Raw genomic sequence first — 24791 nt, 5'->3', positions numbered from 1 at the left:
TGAGACAAAACCTCCAAGACAGCAGAGGCTGAAGGCTGATTCGAGTTACATAATCTTGATGAGTCACTGATGCCATCAGACATGACAGACAGTCCGACGGTCACCCGCCCTCTCTCTACGTTTCAAAGCACGTAGGCTCTCGTGGACGCGTTCATCGCACACTTTTCTTTCACTCTCCCTTCCTTCTTTCCAATTTTTTTTTCTTTTCTCTCACCCTGTGCTATATTAGTCAGCCTCTGGGTCTTCCATAGAAACAGAAAAAATAGTATGAATAGTGTGTGTGTGTGTGCACGTGTGCGCGTGTGTGTGTATGATTTATTATAAGGAAGTAGCATGTGTATATATATATATATATATATAGAGAGAGAGAGAGAGAGAGAGATGGGCAAGTCCTAAGGTCTGCAGTACTCTACCATATTTATTGAAAAAAATCCACACATAAGGAGAAGGCACTTGGGTGATTCAGTCTGTTAAGCAGCCAGCTGGGGATTTTGATCTCAAAATCATGATCTCAGGGTCTTGGGATCGAGCCCCTTGGCAGGCTCTGCGCTCAGCGTGGAGTCTGACTGAGATTTTTCTCTTTCTCCCTCTGCCCCTTGCCCCATTCACACATGCTTTCTCTCTCTCTCTCAAATAAATACATCTTTTAAAAAATATTGCTATAAGTGAAACTGGGCAGTTAAAACCCGTGTTGTTCAAGCATCAACTAAATACATAATCGCTTATACATTTCCTTCCTGCATGACATTCCCCACCTGAAACCGGAACCTAACACGTCACATTAAATTCATTGTTTTCTCACCAGCTTAATTCTTAATTTTGTCTTTCTCAGAACGGTCCTATCATCCACCCAATCCCCCCCACTTCTATCTGCGGGACATTTATTACAAACGTTCCCTCTCCTCCACCTTCTAGTTCCAATCAGATATAGTACTTTACCCACGGACTTGCTATGTACTTACCCACTGACTTGCTAAGTACTTACCCACCAACTTCTAAGTACTTACCCACCAACTTCTAAGTACTTACCCACCGACTTGCTAAGTACTTACCCACCAACTTCTAAGTACTTACCCACTGACTTGCTAAGTACTTACCCACCGACTTGCTAAGTACTTACCCACCAACTTGCTAAGTACTTACCCACTGACTTGCTAAGTACTTACCCACTGACTGCCCCTTGCTCTCGTCTTCATCATTTCTGTCATGGGCTTAATTCAGACCCTCTCATTTCTCATCTGGATCCTGGGCCAGCTTTGTGACGGATTTCTCGGCCCCTCCTTGCCACCCACCTTTCCAAGTCATCCACGATATTCAGTGTGATTTTGTGACAAAGAAATGTGATCGAGTTGCTTCCCAGTCAATACCTTCCAAAGTCTTCCCCATTGCCTTGAGGATAAAGTGGGATTAAAATGTCACTGGTCCAGCGTTCAGACAATGAGTTAAGATGGAGGCAACTGAGATGTGGCCAGATTGGGGGGGGGAGAGGGAATAGGAGAGCTGAGAAGCTCAGAAGGACAAGACCCCATCCCCAGTGAGATGTCAGCGGTGAGAATAAATGAAGCGCTGAGAAAACGTCTCCTTGTATTTTCTGACTTGGATGATTAAATAAATCACTGTCCCATTCTCCGAGACTGGGGACAGAGACCGTTCATTCCCCGTGGCAAGTTGCATGAGCTGGGTGGGGCGCCATGTCTGGGGAAGCCCGCCTTCAGGAAACCTGAAGGTTTGGATGGAGATGAGTCAGAGCCTAGTAAAGGGGAAGAAATAAAAATTAATACCAGATGGGGAACGAAGGCACTTGAGAGTCCCCGTAAACAGTCAGCGTCCAAGAACTCCACGGGACTGGAAGGTGCAGCAAACAATGTCCTCTCTTCTGCTAAGAGAGTCCTGAAAATCTGCTGGCAAAGACCAGGAAAAGAAGGAGGGCCATGAGTTCAGCAAGACATTACCTAAGCGCAGAAGGGTTTTAAGGACTTATAACTCTCACTTCCACCCTGGCTTATTCCGTGGTTATTGCCCTTTTTCTTGGTCAGGGTTTCGGCGGTCATTTGGAATATCTTGATGCTTGCAGACGATCCTAAAACAGGGGTGACTCTGTTGCTATGACCCTAGGGTGCACGTTTGCACATGCCCTTGGATGAAGGGACAGCCCTGCCCCCTCACTCTCTTTAGTGAGTCTTACCCATTTCCAACAAAGGGAAGGCTTGATCTGTAGATCTCTAAAACATACCTGAGGATTTCCAACTCACTTAAAAGCCAGTCCCTTCCAGAGATCATTCTGAAAGAACCGAGGTTGCTTGAAAAGTTATACCCTGACAACATATCAACTGCTTCTACTGAGCCAAACCACCCAATTTGAATGTTTAGCCAAATTCAAGTGTGCCTGATGCATTAGGGTATTAAATCCCCTACTAATTCTTCTTTGGCATGGCCTGACAAGATCACTGGTGTGTATTTACTGCTTTTACACAAATGGAAAATATATATACCGTAACGTAAAAGAAGTTTTTTTTTTTTTTTTTCTAACCAGGTAACCTGGTTAGAATCCTGAATGGGGCCCAAGGGGAGACTGAAGGACACAGTCCTTCTGCCAAAGCACAGCGAAGAATTTGACTTTTTGCTCTGCAAGCAGGTGGCTGATGGGCTGTTTTATGAAGAGTTTAATTAACTCTGTCTTTCTGTCTTAGTTACCTACCAAAATAAACTGTGAGAATCCCAGTGAGACAGAAGGCCTCCATCGGCTGGAAAGCAACATCTTAGTAAGCCTCCACAGCCCAGGGAAATATAATTCCCAAGGAGACAATTTGGGTTTTGGGTTTTGTTTTGTTTTTTGTTTTTTACAGATTTTTACTTATTTATTTGACGCACAGAGAGAGAGATCACAAGTTGGCAGAGCAGCCGGCAGAGTGGGGGGAGGAAGCAGGCTCCCCACTGAGCAGAGACCCCGATGCCAGGCTCCATCCCAGCCTGAGCAGAAGGCAGAGGCTTAATCCACTGAGCCACCAAGGCACCCCTCAAGGAAGACAACTTAGTAAGTGTGCAGTTTCACGAGGCCTCTGTTCCAGGGGCCGTGGGCCAGACAGCTGGTGGTCAGTGCGCGCCGCTGAGTGCAGTGGTCCCAGGCCTAGAACCGCACATAGGAGGACACATCGGGGCACCCAGCTGACTTTAGCCTCCATTCTGCTCCTCCTTCCCCTGGTCTCCTCCTCTGAGGAGACCCTGATGAGGGTCTTTCTGACATCTTTGACCATAAATCCGATCCAGGTCAGGCTTCATTCCCTCAGGACACACCCCAGGTGGTGAAATTGTAACAGCTCTGATGTTCACAACAGTTAAACGCTTAGCTTCTAGGCATTTTAAATAACACTGTGATCTCAGCATCCCCTCCAAGGCCTTATCTCAAAGGTACAGCAAAGTGGAAACATCGCGTAGGATGACAGGGTCAGAGACAGACTGAGAGACAGAGACAGAGAAAGAAAGACACTATTTTGGGCCAATAATGGAACACTGTCCCACCAATTATATATACAGGCGATAACCTGTATGAGATATGGAATTGAGGACACATTTTGTCTGACCCTTCATCTTCCACAGGATAAAACTGGGACCGAGAAATGGCTAAGCTGCCCAAAGTCACACACCGGAGACTAGGACCCAAGCCCCCTGATTTCCAGGGCACTTCCAGCCATGAACATGGCCAGTTGCACATGGCTGACTGGGAGACAGAAGAGGTTGGGAAACCTAGTTTATCCTACTAGCGACCCAGATGTTTTCCCATTCGGGGTCCTTAAAAATGAGGATCAGATACCAACTAGAGAAGTATCCAGGGAGAAATAAGGGAAATGGAGGCTCCACTAAGGCTCTGGGTAGGAAATGAAAGGATTTGCCAGGAAACCAGGAACCTAGACAGATTCTTCTGAGGAGGTCATAGAGCTACCATCCCCCACTGTGCTTATCCCATCCACAGACAACTGTCCCGCAGGCAGAAATGGTGCCATTTTACCCATGCCTTGCTCAAGAACACTGGCCCCTCTTAATCTGTGTTTGTGGATTCTACCCTACTCATCCCTTCCCTTAGAAAGAAGTTCTATTTCTTTCCTATCACCGAGAATTCTCACAGACCTTCAGGGAGTCTCATCCAGGAAGGGCTCACTGAGCCCTACTGTGTACCAGGCACTGATCTAGGTCCCGTGGAAACAAAGACAGAGCAGCCACAGTGATTCTCCACAAGAGCCCATCTTCAGAAGGTCCCATTCATGTACAAATCATGCACAAGGTCTCAGAGCCCCAGGTGGACAGCAAGCATATTTCTAAACCCCAAATTCCAACGTATCATGCCCCAGGAAAAATTACTTTTCTAATATGGGAATGTTTTATATGAGCATCTTTAAAAGGCTCAAAAATTAAATTGCTTTAGTCTGTCTTTTATCAAATTCTCCTTCTCAGGAAAGAAAAATTTATTAAGTTGAGGGTTTTTTTTTTTTGAGAAAAATCTGCAATATGTTCATCAAACCCATACACTTTCACTGGCAAAATCTTATAATCATAGTCTATTGAGGTTAGAAAGGATCTGAGATATCACCTAAGCCAGGAGACTTAAATTTTGTATTTTATTTTTTAAACAGTGAAACCCTTTTTTTCAGCCAAATATTACCAAGAGTTCCAAACTGTAAAGCTTTTAAAACTGGAACTATTGTGGTCAAAGGAGAGGTGTGGCGCTCAGATCCCCTGCCCCCTGCCCCCTACCCCCTGCCCACCCCCCGGGCTTCTAACTTCCCTCTCCCATCTGCCATCTCTGCTCCCACAGATTTTTAGAATGGCCCACCCCAAAAATGACCATCCAATGACTCCTGTGTCCCAAACGAAGAAAGGGAGATCCAGAGAGAGTAAGACTTCATTTTAATTGATTACCCCTTCAGGGACCCTATTTCCAAATAAGGTCACTTTCTGAAATAAAGGAAGCTAGGACTTCAATATAGGAACTTGGAGGGGGCGGGAACCCAACCCAACCCCTAGCTCTGCTTCTTGCCCTGCTTGGATGAGGTTCCTGGCCAAGCTAAGGAAGGTTGGTTCTTTTTTTTTTTTTTTTTTTTTTTTTTTAAGATTTTATTTATTTATTTGAGAGAGAGACAGTGAGAGAGAGCATGAGCAAGGAGAAGGTCAGAGGGAGAAGCAGACTCCTCGTGGAGCTGGGAGCCCGATGCGGAACTCGATCCCGGGACTCCAGGATCATGACCTGAGCCGAAGGCAGTTGTCCAACCAACTGAGCCACTCAGGCGTCCCAGGAAGGTTGGTTCTTAAGGGAGAGAGGTGAGCCTATTTGACAACTCCAGGGAGGAAGTGAGGAGAGAAAGAGAGGAGAGAAATATCAAGAGTTGTCCCTGAGTAAGGCATTGAGGCCAGGTCGAGGGATATACTTGGGCACAAGAGAAGACGCTTCCTTTATTGGAGGCAGGAAGGAGAAAGGGAGGAGTCTAGATGCTAAATGAATCCGCAGATGAGGAGGGAAGTCGAGGGGGTCCACATGAGACAGCTCTAGCTTTCTTCGAGAAGCAGGAGGAGCAACTGCCCATTGGAGCTGATGGTGGAGTTGGGAAGTAGGGCTCAGTAGAGGGGCTGCTACTAAAACCAGGGACTTGAGGACAGTGGAGATAGTCTGAAACAGCCTGCGCATAACGAACAACAGCCAGTCGGGTCTAGAGTAGACACCATCACATCCTTCCAGGAGAGGATCTATCATTAGACAGGAAAACGGGAGGCTGAGCGAACCAGGGAAGCAGAGAGGGGCTGCCTGACCGTAACAAGAGCCCAGATGGCATTGGTGGCCGTAAGTATAGAGTGGGACCATCTGCAGGGTGTGTGGGTTTTCCAGCAATGCTCCACAGCTGGGAGATTGATGTAGAGAAAGTAAACCGTGAAGCGCATTCGGAGCTGGGCTTTGCCCGGGAGGGTGCATTAAAAGGACCAAGATGCATAGAGATTGAGGATATTAGCAAGAAGAAGGTGAAGGGAGAAAGCTCAGGGACCCGAGGAGGCGAAGAAGAAGGTGGGCAGTGAGGAGGCTGTGCTTGTTTCTGCAGAAGAGGCTTGCGCTTGTCCCTTGCTTTCTGTTGACCAGAGCACATGGCTATTGCCACCTCCTAGAGAAACAGGTGCCGTCAGAGATGGCAGGCTAATGAGCTGCAAGCTGATGGCCTTCCCCAGCTAATCTTCCTCTAGGGTGGCCCCGACTGGCCCAGCCAGACAAGTCAGCCGTCTGTGCTCGGCGCTGCCACGACTGTCAGTGCGTGCTCTGGGGACATGCATACTTCTATGAAAGGAAAAGGTCAATGCCAACTGCATAGCTAGCGTATTGGGTCACAGCCCCCCCACCCCCACCCCATCCAAGTCTGCTGATCAGCATTATTTTAAAATGCTGTATAGGCCAACCCCATTGCTTTGGATTTTGCTATTGTGAGTCTTCCAAGGCTGTAGATCTTCTCCTAGCTGCCATATTTCAAATGGGAACTATAGATGTTATCATAAATAATAATGTTACTATTAGTATATACTTCTACTGATGTTAACGGCAGTCAATTTGAAACTCTAAGTTCCTAGAATCACTTCAGTATCTTCAGACACAAATCAGGAAGAGAAAAAGAAGAAAAAAATAGTAGTATACTAGAATATTCCTAGCACAGAATGGTTAAAACTAAAAAGAAATACCAGCCATTGCCAGGAGCTGTGGGATGTCTCATGCCCTGCTGGTGAGAATATAAATTAGTACAGCTGCTTTGGAAAACAATTTGGTATATTCCAGGAAAGTTGAAGAAATGCGTATCTATCATCCAGCAAATTCCATTCTTGGATATATGAAGAACAGAAATGGACAAAGTTCTCCCCAGCAGGACCATTCACAAGAGCCTCATCCTGGAGACAATTCACTTGTCCCTCAGCATTGAAATAGACAGATAGCAACACGATGGAATACTATATGGCAATGAAAATTGCACTCTATAGCTGTCGGCAACAGCGTAGATGGGTTTCATGAGCGTGATCCTGGCTGGAGGAAAGTAACATAAAAGAATACATACTGTGTGACTCAGAGTTCAAAAACAGGGAAAAGGGACTCTAGCATAGAGGAATGCAGCTGTAAGGGGTAGGGTATAAAGCAAGGCAAGGAGGGGATTACCATAGTGGGGTAGTTGCCTTTAAGCAGGTTCACCCCTAACATTTCCGGGGCTTAAATGGAGAACTGTATATCATAATCGTAGGCTTAAATATTTTATTTTATTTTATTTTTAAAGATTTTATTTATTTATTTGACAGAGAAAGACACAGCGAGCAGGAGGAGTGGAACAGAGAGAAGCAGGCTTCCTGCCAAGTAGGGAGCCCAATGCAGGGCTCGATCCCAGGACCCTGGGATCATGACCTGAGCCAAAGGCAGATGCTTAACAACTGAGCCACCCAGGCACCCCAGCCTAAATATTTTACAGGAAATTAAAGTAATGCTGTATTAAATAAAAGATGTTTTATCCTCTTGCCTCACCAAACGCATCTTCATGGCAACCTAGAAAGCCACTTTGGACCCTAGAGTTCTTGGACGGCTTAGAGCTTCTCACTGGAATATGTGGCATAAGAGGAGGGCGCCCCCAGACTCCCACCGTCTCTTCCCGCTCTCAGCCCTATCCCATATCTCACAGGCTGTTGCGTCCATGTATGTTTATCCACAGCCTCGTACAAATAGCTGCCCCTGGACCCCCACTGGGGCGGGTGGACTTGAGGAAGAGGCCGGGAAAGGTCTGGAAGTGGACTCAGAATCATCTGGACAGGGAATTCCAAGGTCATGGTACTTAGTGCATGGTTTAGAAAGGGAGACATGGAGGTGCCTGGGTGGCTCAGCGCTTATGCATCTGCCTTCGGCTCAGGCCATGATCCCAGGGCCCCCATCAGGCTGCCTATTCAGCAGTAAGCCTGCTTCTCCCTCTCCCACTCCCCCTGCTTGTGTTCCCTCTCTCGCTGTGTCTCTCTTTGTCAAATAAATAAATACAATCTTCAGAAAAAAAAAGAAAAGGAGACATAGGTTCTAGGTAGACGTGGCCTCTTGGCCTCAAGGATTCTTCTCCCTTTGGAAAGAGGTATCAGTGGAGGAAATCTTAGAAGCCCAAAAGCACAAGGCCCAGCATGGGGCTCCCTGAATGGGACTCACCGCAGGGCTGCTTTTAAAGAAAGGGGTTGTTTTTGGAAGGACAGTTGAAGAACTTCAGGGGTCCTGGTAGTATGTTGTGCCTACATCTGGAAGGCAATTTATGACAACTGATCAGCTCCACATTTGTTTTTTCTATGTGTGTTATCTATCACAATGAAGAGTTAATGTGGGGCACTGGGGGGGTTCATTTAGGTTAAGGGTCTGTCTTTGGCTCAGGTCATGATCCCAGAGTCCTGGGATCAAGTTCATCACTGGGCTCCTCTATGGGGAAACTGCTTCTTCCTCTGCCTCTGTCTCTCTGTCTCTCATGCATAAATAAATAAAATCTTTAAAAAAAGAATTAATGAAATCTATCTATCTATCATTCCTAGTGCTGTTGTTTTGGGGATCCCCATAGACAAATCAGCTCAGAAGACTTGCTTTTAAGCCCAGACAACCTTGGGCAGTTAAAACGCCTCAAGGCAATGAATACCTCAGGGGGAAATGGACTGAATTCTGGAAACAGTAACTCTCACTGGTAGTTTTCTCCACCATCTGCGGCCCAGATATTTGGGCGACCATGGACGGGTTCAGGCAGAGCAAATGAGTCATGGGCCCATGTCCTCTAGCCTAGCCACTGCAAGTGCTTCAGAGGAAAATTCCCTTCTCCCCATCTTAACCAAGATTTTAAATACTGTGTTTATCAAACCGAAATGACAGGAAGCTCTTCCCATCCTAGCAGAAGTAAAAAGAGACCAACTCCCAACTACCCTCTGTTTGGAAAGCAGTTCTAAGAAGACTTCTCTTCCCCATAAGGGCAGCGGGGCAAATTCTTTACACACTTTGCTGAGCGTCTACTATGTGCCAGACCCAATCCTTTTTCTGCTCCACATTTTAAAACACCCATTTGGTTTTGATTTCTCATTCTTGATAGGAAAAACACTTTCCTTTGACAAAGATTCAGATTCCTGGTTCTCAGAGAGATGTCTGTGCAGCCCATGTGGTTTAAATATCAGGATTTTTCTAAGAATATGTATTTCAACAATGGTCCATAAGGATACACACACGCGTGCGCACGCACACACACACACACACACACACACCCCAGAACTGAACTTTATAGTTGTGAGATCATGAAAGGGAAGTGAAAAGCTGGCCTCTACTAACCGACCAAGAGCCCAGTCTGGTTTTTTTCCCCAAAAAATAAAATTCTGGGCTTTGCATCTAAGCTGTTTAAAAGCCACATTGCCAAAGCACCAGTTTTTCTCATTTTAGGGAAACAAGAAAAGCATACAGTTGCAGTGCCCTTCTCGAGCCATTGATGAATAGAATCAGGAACATTTGGTGGCTTCAGAAGGATAAAGCAATAACATAAAGCGGGTAAAGAAGCAGTGGGTGGAAGCGCAGAAAAACAAGTCAAGTCAATGAGCGTCAATGGCAGGACTGAAATTGTAGACTCCGGATAACAAAGGATCGCTCACTTCCACCATTCTGTCCCAGTAAGAAACACCTGGCAAATATCTATTCTTCACTCAAGGCACCGCCTTCCTTCTGCGCCCTCACCAGATCCACTTCATGCTCTATCAGAGGACCTGTAACATTTCACGGAGCTGTATTTTTTTGGTTTGTCCTATTAGACTGTGGGGTCTTTGAGAACAGGATCGTATTTTCTGCATCTTTGCAATTCCAGGTAAACGTGTAGTGAGAGTACCATAAATGCTTCCCTTGGTGGCGTGATTGAATGAATGAATGGATGGATGGATGAATTAATGAATGAATGATGGGTTCCATTCATGAGACTATGGATTCGGCTTTTCCAGCTGCTACGATGCAGTCCTTAAGTGATAAAAAGCGTCTCAGGCTCTGTCAGCGTTTACCCACTTTCACATTTTAAACGTCTTTTCAGATTCAAGAAGCTGTGAATTCCAGCATGTCACACCCTGGCCTGAGAAGATCGTGTATTCTTTAAGCCGAGTTATGAAAAGAAAGAAGCTGGTCAGCCGACGAAGACGGGGGTCGTCTTTTTCGAGATCCGGAGCTCCAGCGTTCCTTGGCGTCACAGAGCAGAGCACCTAGGAAAATGTGGGGAACGGTGAGTCGTGATGGGAAAAACGTACATTTCATCCACTTCCCTTTTGTCCAGCTCAATCTGGACTAATGCCTTTGAAACAATAAACCAAATGGCATTCCACTCGCACTCAGGATTGTAACTAATATTTGGATTTAAGAGGCTGATTTCGGGCCACCGCCGAATTTTGCTCTGGTAGGGGAATCTTTTGCGCTGGATATGCTGATGTTCACAGGAAATCCGTTCAATCTCAGGGGAAGCAATCTTCTGGGATAAAGGAAGGATATTCCCCTTAGGACGACTAGTGCTCGAGCAAGTCTGGAAGTCACACTCACAGAACTATTCAGAAGCTGATGCCCTAGGTTACGTTAGCCAGTTCTCCAGTGCCTCCTTTCTCCATCTGCCAATCAGTATTAAACTGTTCCCTTCCCATTCAGCTGTTCCGCAAGAAAATCAGCTTGGCCTGAGGTAGAGGTTAGGGTTAAAATGGTCCATTGTCCTCTCTAACCAAGGCTTTCTAAAGGTTTTGTGGAAGCAAAGTCAAAGAAGGGATGTGTAATGCATCTGTAATTGACCTGTAATGGAAGCAAACCGCATGGGTGGTGTGGCAGCAGAAAAGTAGAGCTGGATTTATGTCACTGAGGCTTAACAGTCGAGTAACCACGAGCCAGTTATTTGGCTCTTTTTAATCTTTGTCCCTGAATTTATAAAATGGAGATAGGAAGATTGTCCTGAAGATGAAATGAGAAAATGCGTATGAAGTAACTTGTTCTCTTAAGAATGGTTAAGGGGCGCCTGGTGGCCCAGGGAATTAATAAGTACCCTACTCTTGGTTTCAGCTCATATCGTGATCTCAGGGTTGCAAGATCGAGACCTGTGTTTGGGCTCCGTGCTTAGAGCAGAGTCTCCTTAAGTTTCTCTTCTTCTACCTCTCCCCCATGCTTGCTTTCTCTCTCTCTCTCTCTCTCCCTCAAATAATTAGATGTCTTTTTTTTTAAAGGAGAAAAAGAAAGGGTAATTCCCCTATGTGCTGAGATCCACAATCTGTTGTTTATATCACATGAGGAACTAACCATCAGTACAAATAAGAAAGCAACGGGGTACCCGTGTCAATCCAAAAAGGGCCCTATTTCATTTGTGGGAGAAAGGTTATAGTTAAGTAAAATGACAAATGTTTTTTAAAACACTTCAATGAGAAATAAAATGATTTGCATGGAAGTCTTTAAACACCAGATTGCCATATCACTGCAGTGTTTTAAAATAATGACCTCCTTAAAGTCCTCCAAGTCCCAAGATCCCATGAAAAAAATCCGTCACAGAATTGGACACGTTAGAAGCTTCAACCACCCCAAATGACATTAATCCCCCGTTAGCCAGGATTTCACTCTACACAGTTTCTGCCACTCGCAGTCAGCTCCATTCTGGACAGATGACCCTCCTTCTGGGTGTCTTCAAGAAGGTCAAAGTCACCTAATCCTATGTCCCAATGCCTACGTCATTCAGCCCACTGCATCTCACGTAGGCATCTGATCATCTCACGCCATCACAAGAAGAAGGTGAGCACGGGACGCTATGGGATTGGGGAGCGAGACAGACCACATTCACATAACTTTTATTACAGTATATTGTTATAGTCGTTCTAGTTGGTTCCTGTTGTTTATCTCTTCTTGTGGTTAATTTTTAAATTAAGCTTTATCACAGGCAGGTACGTATGGGAAAGAGTGTAGCGTGTACCGAGTGCAGTATTCCCTGCATTTCCCAGCATCCCCTGGGGGTCCTGGAATGTATGTTTCACATATAAGGGAGGATCCTGTACAAATTCAAACTGAAGCAAATTACATTTACTGTGATTCCTCAAGTCACCGTAGCATGAGTGTTAATTTCTTAATGAAGACTGAACCAAAAATAGTCTCTCCTCGTTTATTCAGAACTACTCAGCCAGTTTCACTAAATTGAGACAAAAACAAAGCAAAACAAAAAGCAAAAACAAACCAAAAAAAACTCCCAAAACAAAAAACTTAGCCTTCTCGAATGCAAACCAATATTTCATTTCATTTGAGTCCCTGCAATGAGCATTAGCACTGTGGCATTTTCACTACACGCTGATTCTCAACTTTTGGTATTCTGGATCTGAAAACCAGACAATTCTACCACCTGAAATCTTTCATTTGCTTTAGAATCGTCTATGTCCAGAGTCCAAGGGTCCTTGGGATCATTAATTCTATCACTTCTGTTTGGGTTTTTCCTTTCTTCTTTTTTTTTTTTTTTTCCATTATTGAACTCTATGTCAATATTACAGGCACACGCATACACACTTGTGTGTAACGTCACACTAGACTAAGTAGAATGGAAAATTTTGGCAATTATCAGTATCACCTAACAACAAAAAGGAGCATTGATTCCTTGTCATCAGTGGTTTCTAGAGATCATCCCTACTGCCTTCTGGGGGGCCATGTGCTGCTTAAAGATCCAGACCTGAAGCTGTGCTGCCTGATTTGAATCCCGGCCCTGCCACTCACAAGTAGTAGAACCTTGAGCAAGTTATTTAACCTCTCAGTGCCTCAGTTTCTTCATCTATAAAATGGGGTGAGAATAGAACCACTCTGCAGGGGTCATTGTGATGATGAAGTATGCAAATTGCTTACAAATGTGTTTGGCACATTCTAAATGCTCGACAGAGGCTTCCAGTGAAACTGAGAGTCCTAGAGCACATGAGAAGTAAAGTCCACGCAGCTCAAAGAAATCCCTCAAGGCAGAAGATGGGAGAAGCAGAGCATAAGAAAAGTCCAAGGGGAGAGATTGAGCCTTTAGGAATCTGGGTCAGGCTAGACTGGGTTGCTCTCCTGAGCCACCTGTGCTGTGATTGTCTGGGTTGGGGAGCCGCCATGAAGATGTTGTGAGGTCATGGCTAGAAACATCCTTTGGGTAAAGCTGTGCTAAGCATATCAATACTCTTGAAAGCAAGCCCTTTACCAAACGACTCAGCAAGTGAAAGCAAGCCCTGAGCTACCTGTGCAAACACTAATGTGGAGGGAAGGCGGAGAGCCCATGGGCACACTCAGGGGGCCATCATGAGCTGCAGAGAGGCTGGGGGACAGGCAGCCTTCCTTTGCAATTCTGTAGGAACCAGTGGTGTGTTGGAGGTAGCTGGTTCTGGCTCCTTAGAGCCGACTGTGCTCATCCTTCCCAGTGAGTTCACACGAGTAACTCAACAGCGGCCACAGTGGGGTTGTTCACACCACGGAAACTGACAGGTGATAATTCAGGGTTGTTCCGTTTTAGAGAGCTGGTCGGTAATTTCCCAATGCACCCCTGGTGATGGGGCTGGCTCGGAAAAACAAGACTCCTGGCGGGGGGAAAAAGCTTTTAAATTGCAAAACTTTTTCTTTGGTATTCCTCACTCTTTCCCTTTATTCTAAGGCAGGAAGCTGACAGCTGGACATGGTCTGTGATGGTTTATCTAAAGAAAAAACATCCAGCTGGACTCCTGCTTCATGAGTGGCCAAAATGTGTTGACTGACAGGGCTTGCAAACTCTGCCCTTCTTTTCCCATGAAATACAGGTTCACTGTAGGTCCAAAGTGGTCATCGAAGTGTGTTTTTACACCTGCTATAGGTTTTTGATGTCCTAAAAGGGGAGATGCAAGGCAGTGGAGGAATTCACATGTTCTTTTCTCAGCACTAAAGCGAATATGACCTATTTTAGGGACTATGAAAACTTTACGCATGGAATTATTACCTCTCCACCGTATACTTCAAAGATGATTTATCTTGTTCAGATTTCTAGGTTGTTCCTTGAGAGTAAGGATGAAAGAATAGGGACTGAAATGAAGGGTATCTCTGAAGCTGCTTCGGTTAGTCTGCTCTGGTGGCCGTCACACATCCTGCAGGCTGATGGCTTAACGGGCATTTGCGTTCTCACAGCTCTAGAGGCTGGAAGTTCAAGATCAAGGTGTGTTGGCAGGTACCGTTTTCCCTGAGACTTGCAGATGGTTGCCTTCTTACTGTGTCCTCATGTGGTCTTCCCTCTATGCGTGTCTGTGTCCTAATCTCTTCTTGTCATAAGGACACCAGTCGTCCTGGATTAGGGCCCACCCACATGAACTCATTTTACTCTGAATGCTCTTTTATTTTTTTTTTAAGATTTTTTTTTTAAATTTATTTAACAGACAGAGATCACAAGTAGGCAGAGAGGCAGGCAGAGAGAGAGGAAGAGAAGCAGGCTTCCCGCTGAGCGGAAAGCCCGATACAGGGCTCAATCCCAGGAACCTGGGATCATGACCTGAGCCAAAGGCAGAGGCTTTAACCCACTGAGCCACCCAGGTGCCCCCATGAATGCTCTTTTAAAGACTCTATAGTAGATCCAACTCCTCAAAGACCAAATAGAGTCACATTCTGAGATACTGTGGGTTAGGACTTGAATGTGCGGATGTGGGGGCGGACACAGTGAAGCCCATTTTACCACCCACACAGAACCAGAATTTATCCAAAAGGGAAATTTGATGGAACAACATCACAGGGCAAGAGAAGCAGACACTGGAGAAACGGAGACTGGCGTACGAGGGTTATGGGAGATGCTGTCAGGACATCTAACAGCAAGGAAGGCAGGAGGGGGGCTGGACTGCAGTCAGAGTTAAGGCCCAGGCTGACCACCTGGCGCTCCATGCATGGGGAGAGTTGTCTGGAATGGAAGTAAGGGCGCTAGACCTTTCTATCCTCGCCTGGACCAGTCATGGGATGATGGGGTGGGGAGGGGGGTTGGTATGACAGGCGTGAAGAGGGTCTCTTCAGCTGAGGACCGTGTCAGAAGGACTCAACTGAGAGCCGCCCTTCACCCAATCTTTGGAGGCTGACAGATGATTACTCAGTTTCAAGTGAAGTCTCTGGTCCGTGCACTTCCTGTCCATAGTATAAGGGAGCAGAAGCTTTCCCAAGTGAATGAAAAGATTCATCTCTTCCTCAAACATCCATCATCTTCTTAAGAAATTTCTCATACAGGGGCACCTTTGGCTCAGGTCATGATCTCAGGGTCCTGGGATCAAGCCCCGTGTTGGGCTCTCTGCTCAGTGAGGAGCCTGCTTCTCCCTTCCCTGCCTCTTGCCTCTCTGCCTACTTGTGATCTCTCTGTCAAATCAATAAATAAAATCTTTAAAAAAAGAAAAAAAGAAATTTCTCATACTATCACTCAGTAGATTACAGGGTGTCCTATTATGAACCCCAAAACATTTGGTCCAACTCTAGGTACAGAAAACGCCCAGCAGAACGGTCGGGGAATGTGGCTTTACAGGAAAGGGAGGCTGGTTGGACCCAAAGAGATCTGGGTTCAACTCTCTGCCCCAGTATTTACTAATATTTTTTACCCTCTCTGAACCTCTGTCTTCTCTTTTGCAAAATAAGGATAGTCGTGCCAATTTTGTCAGACTGTTGGAAAATTTTAAATAATATGTACTTAAGACTGTCGGGCTGTCAGGCACAATGCCTGACACAAAGAAGGCATCCAAAAAAGCATGAATTTCCTTCCCTTTCTTTCAGCAAATAGTTAATTGGTGGTAACTAATTGCAAACCAGAAATAGAGGATTGATTTCCCAACCTGAAGGAAAATGCTTCTCAAATGCTGGTGTTGATCCGAATCACCAACAAAGACTCTCAAAGCAGAACCCTAGACCCCATTCACAGTGAATCTAAATCAGGAGATCTAACATAAAACCAGGAATTGCCATAATTTTAGCAAGCCCCATGGGGGTTTCTGATAGCCAGAGAATCCGGAGGCCCCTTACTTGAAGTTGTGGGTGCTGTCTCAGTAGGGCTGGGAGTCCAGGGCTTAGATGCCTGAGGACATTTCCGCTGTCCTCATTGTCATAATTTCCGTGGAGGTAGGTATACACATCTCATCGCAAAGACTTCTCCCCTTGCTTAAATAGTGTGCATTCCAAGACTAAAACATGCATAAATTATGTCAGCTATAGAATCAAACCCATTCTCCTTTTCAAGATGTAGTTTTATTGAGGTATAAATCATGACTATAAGGCAATTTAGGGCACATGGGAATTATGGGGGGGGGTGCAGATCCCCCGAGCTTGTCTGAAAAATGGGAAGTATATCCAGGGGAGAAATGTCCTACAGGTGTAAGAGCTGTTAGTCCTGCAAAGAAGCACCGTCTGGACCGAGATTTAACTTTCTCATTGAAATCAAGGAAAATTGAAGTTCCCCTGGATGGGATTGCCAAAGGCTTTCTGTGTCTGATTATGGATCACAAAGTCCAGCTGTGCTGCAGAAATGTTACTATCAAAAAGGCACCTGATCAAGGTCCAGAAAGTAAACAGGAGCTGGAACTCGGAAAGTGACCCCTGAGCAGAGACGGGCTTTCACATCCCTACCAGACTTCCCCTGATGTAACATGGGGCCATGTGGTTTCCCAGCATCTTCTGTGGCTTTCTTTTCCCACAGAAAGAGGCCTCATTTATTCTAAAATATGAAGCTTTGGGGGTTTCTTGAAAATGGTACTTTCACTCAGTTAAAAATAAGTCAAGATGAAAACACTATCTGTGGGAATCCATTCTGAAAAAGGATTAAACTGAGAACATGAGAGAAACAGTCTGTTTTGCCCCTCAAATGATCAGCAGCCACACAGACCCTGTCAGTTTCCTTACAATAAAAAACAAAAACAGAAACAAAATCTAGAAGCAGCACCACCAAAGTATTCCAGTCACCGAGAAGTCCAAGGTGACTCTGTACTCACCGTCTCCATACTAACGCCACAAGTACAGGAGTCGGTGAGCTTTTTCCTGTCCTTAGGCCTACTCCGAGTTCTTAGAGATGAAGGGGGTCTCTGTCCGTGTTTCCTCACATGGTGCCTTTATTCTCTTTTAAAAAATATTCCTCTGGGTTTAACCAGGGCCTTGTAACACACACAGAGTCATCGTCACACCAAAGGAGCTGTGCACCCCCTAACCTTTAAGTCTTACCCAGAGTCCCCTGCTCTTTCCCTTGGCCCACATAGAGAAGCAGATTTGAGTACGACCTCCAATTAAATAGTAGGTTTACAACAAGTGCTTCTTTTTTTGTCTTCAAATCTCTTTCTGCCTCGGCCCCGTACTCTGCCATTCCTTAGAAACACAGAACTTTAGGGCTGGAAGTACACATTAGTCAGGGTAGCACCACGGCGAGCTGCGGCGACGAGCAAACCCTGTCATCTTGGCACTGTAGCACAATACAGGTGCGTTCTCACTCCTAAAACAGTCAATGGCTCTCTCAGGAAGCTTTCCTCAGGCATCTGGGCTTCTTCCACCATATGGCCCCACTATCTCAGGTCCTTCACTTCCAAGCAGTGTAGATAAAAATAGAGAAGAATTTTAAAACTTTCACCTGAAGATCTGACATTGAGTCATTAAAGGCTGCATGTTAGTTTTCTCAGGGACATTTTAGCAAACAAGCCAGGAAAGTGGAGAATTGGTCAACCAACATTCCACTGACCCGAAGAAGGCTAAGAAATGTCGACAAGTACAAAGATGCTAATAGTGTTTGTCTCAGAGAGTCCTTAGATGCCCCTTGCTTTTAATCCCTTCTAGTGTTTTTTAGTTGAAGTGACTGAGACCCAGAGAACACACCAGTTACACAGAGCTAATCAGTGACAGCTCAGTTTACTGCTGGCCAAAAGGCCTCTTGCCCATTCCTAGTAATTCCAATTAATGTACAAAAGGCTCGTAAGATCTCAAGACACAGTTGAAGCATTGTTTCTAGAACTTTCTATCCAGGACTCCAGGGTGAGAAGGACTATGACCACCCTGCTCCAAACCCCACAATTCCAGTGCAGTCCTCTCAGTCTAAGAGCTGGACAGATGAATGTTTCAAGGGGCAAGTGCCAGGAGCAAACCCTAATTACGGGAAATGCTTCTCAGCTCCTAAGGATATAAAATTACTTTGTGGAAAGTCAAGAAAAATAGAAACAGAATACCCTGTAATGCTTCATTTGGAGGCCAAAAGTCACCTATTAAGGCTTGCATATTGTGCTTGATTCTGTCAAGATAGCTTATAGGGTGGAGACAGTTGATAAGGAGAGAAATTAGGGATGGTATCAGCCTGGTTTGCAACCAACACACTGGCTTATGGAAAGCATATCTGAAAGACTGTCCTCCTCATAGTTGAGTTCAAATGTGAGAAGAAGTAGACTTCCAGAAAATATCTAACAAAGGATAAGGAAATGGGTGTGGGGAAGGATGGTTTCCTTGACAGATTGAGAACCCTACCAGAAAAAACTCCTGTGTAGGAATCTGGATGAATCTTTGCCACACATCTGACCATCTAGACCCTTGTCTGTAGAACATGCAGTTACATATCTTTATTTTTTTTTTTTAATTCTGACTTTACCATCACAAAGTTAATATATCTGGATTTTTTACCTGAATTTTAAAACTTTCACCTGAAGATCTGACATTGAGTCATTAAAGGCTGCATGTTAGTTTTCTCAGTTTTAGGGACAGAAAATAAATAAAAATAATAATCTACCACTTGGCTGGGAATTAAGGTGCTAATTTAACCTAAATATTTTTATTACATAAAATCAAATAATAATAGTAGTAGTAGTAGTAGGAATGGAATTTGGGGCACATGGGTGGCTCAGTTGGTTAAATATCTGCGTCTTGATTTTGGCTCAGGTCATGATCTCAAGGTTATGAGATCGAGCCCCTCATCGGGCTCTGTGCACAACAGGGAGTCTGCTTGAGATTCTCTTCCTCTCCCTCTCCCTTTGCCCCTCCCCTGCTCACATGCTCTCTCTCTCTCTCTTTCTCTTTCAAACAAATAAATAAATCTTAAAAATAATAATAGAGGGCACCTGGGTGGCTCGGGGGGTTAAGCCTCTGCTTTCAGCTTGGGTCATGATCTCAGGGTCCTGGGATCAAGCCCCACATTGGGCTCTCTGCTCTGCAGGGAGCCTGCTTCCTCCTCTCTCTCTGCCTGCCTCTCTGCCTGCTTGTGATCTCTCTCCCTCTCTCTTCCAAATAAATAAGTAAAATATTTAAAAATATATAATAATAATAGAGCTAGATTTTTAGCATGAGTGCCAAATTATATTATTCATTCAACCAAAACACAATGGCATTTCCTAGATTTATAGATCAGGTATTAAAAAGAGTGCAGAAGGTAATTACACCTGCCCTTATTTTTCAATCTTTCTACCTCACTCTCAGTTTTTCACACTCGGTGCTCCCCCTTTAATGATAAAAAAAAAAAATTAATCCTTTTGAGTTGGAAAAATATTGTGCCCAAATTATTAACGTCATATTGAATACTTGAGATGAATGGATTTGTTGAATCACATGCTAGATGTATGGCAAATCTTGGACTCAAATCAATGGTCAGCCTGGTAAGCAAGAGAGATGGAGGCAGGCTGGTTAGGTTATCTCCAAAAATCTTGGAAATAAGGCCGCTCTCAGAGTTAAACTAGTAAAATGCATACAGACTGGTAAAACAGAATGGATATAATTAGCCAGTTGAGGAAGGAGCCAAGAAAACATCCATATATACATATATACATAAGATAAAAGTGTGTCAAAGTGTGTCAAACTTGGCCTCACTGATCTGGGGGTACAGAAATGAGGGGGATGTGTATGTGATGATAAGTGAGTAAGCAGAAAACTAAGTGGCTGCATCATGCCTGTTGGGAGGAAGGCCATGTGAATGAGACAGTTGGTTAGCTAAAAAATCAGTTAAAAAAAACAGGGGGTCATAGAGGATAGGAGCCCTCTGGATGGTGCAGTCCATCAACATGGAAAAATCTAAAGAAGACTCGATCTTGGAATTGTTGGCCAAAGAGTGACGGTTTCCTTGATGAGACAATCTCTATTATGAGCAGCTGCGCCTCAAGACATTGCCAGTAACATTCTAAGATCAAATGGTCTAAAATTGGATCTAAGAATGATGAAATCCAAGCCTTTTTTTCCAATTCTGTGGACATCAAGCAACTCTGAGATAACGTCCCTCCTCATGACAGAGCTGCCTCAATGCTTTCTGGTCCGTTTGCCAGTCGTGTTTATTATTTTAAATTATTGTCATTGTAGCTGGTACTATGAGCTGGTTCCACCTTCAGCATGCCGACAAAATTACCTTTATTAACTTGACAGACCTTAGACCATGATCTCCTCTTCAAGGTCAATACGGCCTTATGGAGTGCTCCTGGGCACGCAGTACTGTTACCTAGCAACAGCTTGGGCTTCACCCGGCCCTTCTTGAACCGTAGCTGAACCAGCCCCATGCAATTTTTAACTGAACCCTATATAAAGTCAAGATCAGGATGTTCTTGACTTCAAGATCTGACAAAACGATTGCTGTACTGTAAGCCAGGAGCAGCCCGCAGAAGAAAGGGATGGAAAGAACCTAAACTGTTCTAACAGGCTGTGTGTTGATTTTCAATTGTATCTGGGACCCCGCCACAGACAGCTTCATCAAAGATACCAAGTAGTTGACAGAGTAATGTATTCCAGGTTTTTTCACACCTTATCCAATTGCAGTAATTGTTAGGTGATAAATACAGTGACAGCTCATTACAGAATTCAGCTTCCAGAAGCTGAAACGTTAGGTGGCACCTCTCACCTGCTGGGTGATAGAGGTTAGCATCTTACCCCTGTCCCTTCTGCACTCCCCACCCCACGATTCTGTCTGGAATCTTGTGCACTCAAGGCATTAGATTTCACATGAAGCCTTTTGAAGTGAAAAGAAAGTCAGAAGGCTTTCCTACAGAATATAGGCTTTCCTCAGGAATATATAAAACTGTATATAGAGGGCGGGGATGAAGGGAATAAAGAGTATGGCCTAAAAACTTGAGAGCATTATCCTGAGTCTCTACAAGTCTTTTGATGTGTGTGTGTGTGTGTCTGTCTGTCTGTCTGTCTCCCTGGTTACCTAGGGAAGGGTTTATATACTCTTGTGCTCTCTCACCGGCTTGTCATACACATATAACCCTATGTTCATAGACATTAATTACTTATTGAGGTATAACTGGCCTACAATAGATTACTCATATTTAAAGTGTGAGTTCTGATAATGTTGACATACATATACACCTATAACATCATCACCACAACCAAGATGGTGAACGTATCCATGATTCCTGAGCGTTTTCCCATGCTCCTTAATAATCCCACCTTTTGGCCCTTCCTCTCTCAACCCGTCCCCAGAAAACCATCAATCTGCTTTCTGCCATTATATGTTAGTTTTCAATCCATAGAAATTTATATAAATTGAACATACATCATGTACCCTTTTTTTTTCCCTGGCTTCTTTTACCCAACATAATAGTTCTGATACTCATCCATGCTATGGTGTGTATCAATAGTTCATTCCTTTTCACTAAGTAGTATTCCTTGTATGAATGGACCACAGTATGTTTATCCATTCATCTATTGATAGTTACCTGGGTTATTCCCAGTTTGGATCAATGAGAAATGAAGTTCTATGAACATTTGCATAAAAGTTTTAGTATAGACATGTGCTTTCTTTTCTTCTGGATAAATTCCTCAGATGGATGAGTAGATTGTATGGTAGATGTATGCCTAACTTTCGAAGAAACTGACAAACTGTTTTCCACAGTGGTTGTACCATTTTATGTGTCCATCAGTAGTATGAGAGCCTTCCAGTTCCTCCGTGTCCCTGCCAGCACTGCGTATAGTTGGATTTTCCTATCAGTGTTAGCCATCTAAATAGGTGGATGGTGATATCTTCCCATGACTTCATTTAGCATCTTTTCATGTGCTTGTTCAACATCTGTAAGTCTTCTTTAATAAAATCACTGTTGATATAGTTTGCCCATTATTTTATTGGGTTGTTTTCTTATTGTTGAGTGTTGAGAGTTTCTTATCTATTCTGGATACAATTACTTTCTCAGATGTATGTACTGTGAATATTTTCTTCCAGTTTCTGGCTTGTCTTTTCATTCTTTTTTTTTTTTTTTTTTTTGTCTTCATTCTAATAACAAGGTCTTTGGAAGAGCAGATATTTTATATTTTAGTGAAGTCCTATTTATTAATTTTTTTTCTTTTATGGTTTTCAATGTGATAGCTAAGAAATCTTAGCCTAACCCAAGGTTGCAAGCATTTTCTCCTATATTTTCTTCTAAAAGTTTTACAGTTTTAGGGTTTATATTTATCTCTCACCCATTTTGAGTTAATATTTATACGGATTCAAGATCATTATTTTATAAATGGATATCCAACTGCACTAACACCATTCATTGGAAGGTGTTTTCACACTAAATTTTCTTTGTACCATTGTCAAAAATCAGTGTGGACACATATGTTATTTCTGTTCCCTTGACTGTCTATCTTTAAGCCATTAACACACTGTCTTGATTTGTGTGGCTTTCTAGGAAGTCTTAAAGTCAAGTCTTCAAATTTTATTCTTCTTCTCTAAGATATTTTTTTTTCTCTTTCTAGTGCCTCCCTCACAAGGATCCCCATGAGGGTCAGATGAGCTTGTTAAACACTTAGAAGTATTCTTGTCATGTGATAAGCGACAAATAAATGTTCGCAGTGGTTTTAGTTTTATCATTAATAGCACTTAACACAGCATCTGCAACTGATAACTTGTAGTTTTAATTATTACCTTATTAACAAAGTAGGCTGCTTGGTTAATACTTTCATGCTTGCTTCTCATCTGATTTGAATATCACAGGCTGACCTGAATTTGCTGGTAGGAGGTTTGTTCTTAAAAGAGTTGATCATGGGCACCTGGGTGGCTCAGTGGGTTAAAGCCTCTGCCTTCAGCTCAGGTCGTGATCTCAGGGTCCTGGGATCCAACCCCGCATCAGGCTCTCTGCTCAGCGGGGAGCCTGCTTCCCCCTCTCTCTCTGCTTGCCTCTCTGCCTACTTGTGATCTCTCTCTGTGTGTCAAATAAATAAATAAAGTCCTTAAAGAAAAAAAAGAGCTGATCATGATACTAAACACAACTCCCCATTGGACTCTTTGGATGTCATATTCAAGAGCCTGCCTCAGGCACATCTCAACAAGATAGGTAAATCTCCACAATTAGCCTCACTATTGGCTTCCTTAACCTCTCTTCTACCCACTTTGAGATCTAAAAGTCTAGAAGAGGTTATACAAATCACTTTCTCTTATCGCTTCCCAAATCCTTAGGAAGCTGACTCCCTCTTGAAGAGGCATCCACTCGACCCCTGGCCCTTGCTATAGGGCAAAGAAGAGTTCAGGTTACATATAGACTGGTTTTATGGTGTGATACGATTTCCAAACCCAGGAAGGCCCTGAACCCCCTCTCATCACCTCCCAGCACTACCTTCCACCCCTGCACACATGCGTGTGCACACATATACACACCCCCCCCCACACACACACACAATCTCCCTTCAATCTTGCTGACACAAATTGCCTGATTGGAGACCCGTCTCTATACTTGATGACTTTGTTCCCCATAAAATTGCAAATTACTTTTGAAAGAAAAATAATCAGGAGCTTATTCATGTATGGAGGGGACAGTACAAAGTAAGAAAAAGAGCTTTGGGCCAGAAGAGTCAAGGTTTGTGTTCTAATCCTAGCAGTCCCTCTTCCTTCTCTGTAACCTAAGCCTCTGCTTCCGCTCCCCGCCATATTGTAAGGGGATGCTAGCATTTGAACCGTTCATTCATTTACCACGGCCAGTTGTTGTTTTAAGTGCAGAAGACACAGCAGTGAGCAAAACAAAATCCCTGCTTCCACAGAGTTCATATGCAAGTCAGAGAGACACATAATAAGCAGTAAACACATGTGTAATCTATCGTCAAGGAGTGGTGAACTGTGAGAATCGAAATAAAGCAAAGAGACAAGAATGAAAAGGAATGCTGGTTTCGGTCATGGTAAAGGAAGTTCTTTTGGAGGCAGGGACAGTTCAGCAGAGGCCTAAAGAGAGTAAGTGATGTGAACGTGACATGATGCTAGCTGGCAGAAGAACTTTCCAGAATGGGGAGTGGTAAGTGTGAAGGTCATTTTACTTGGCATGTTTGAGGAAAATAAAGAAGCCCATATGGTTGCAGTAAAGAGTTAGCTGGAGTGCTGTCTAGAGGCCAAAATATATGGGGCACTGGAGGCCAGCATAATGACTCTGGAGTATATGTGCTCTAAGTGACACGGGAAACCACTACAGGGTTTTGAGCAGGGGATTCACACGGTCTGACTTTTTCTAGAATGCTCACTGCTCATTCTGTGACATGCTCAGGACAGATTGTTGAGTGTCCAGAGGGGAAACAGGAAGAGCCAGGAAGAGTTGATGCTTCCCTAAGGAGAGAGAGAGATATTCGTGGCTTAGACTAGAATAGAAGATGGGAAAGAGGTAAGAAACAAACGTTTGGAACATAACATTAAAAAATTAGATATACAGTAAGAGTTTCATGCCATGGAATAAGAAAAGAGTAAAGGCTGGCTTCAATATTCTGGACTGTACAGGAAGAGGATGTCATTAACTGGAGATAGAGAAGCCTGGAGAAGAAGGTTTTGAGAGGAAACACCAACATCTTGTTTGGGACATGTTAAGTTAGGGTTGTTCATTGGCTGTGGCAAGGGTAGGTCGAG

At 44.0% G+C, this 24791-nt stretch overlaps 1 protein-coding gene across 2 annotated transcripts in view; it reads left to right on the top strand.

Annotated features, from left to right (window-relative positions):
• The window catches only part of NEDD9 (neural precursor cell expressed, developmentally down-regulated 9), a 187288-nt gene that overhangs the window by 62364 nt on the left and 100133 nt on the right, over positions 1-24791 (top strand). For both annotated transcript variants that reach the window (XM_013056840.2, XM_045066991.1), the window contains one exon: positions 10077-10262. In XM_013056840.2, the coding sequence (XP_012912294.1) occupies positions 10251-10262 (12 nt within the window). In that variant the 5' untranslated portion in view covers positions 10077-10250. The remainder of the gene's footprint in view (positions 1-10076; positions 10263-24791) is intronic.

The sequence above is a fragment of the Mustela putorius genome, unplaced genomic scaffold (genome assembly GCF_011764305.1).
Source record: "Mustela putorius furo isolate JIRA1106 unplaced genomic scaffold, ASM1176430v1.1 tig00003870_pilon_pilon_pilon, whole genome shotgun sequence".
NCBI classification, from domain to species: domain Eukaryota; kingdom Metazoa; phylum Chordata; class Mammalia; order Carnivora; family Mustelidae; genus Mustela; species Mustela putorius.
Note: the sequence above shows the minus strand (reverse complement) of the source record. Positions and strands in the feature narration are given on the sequence as shown.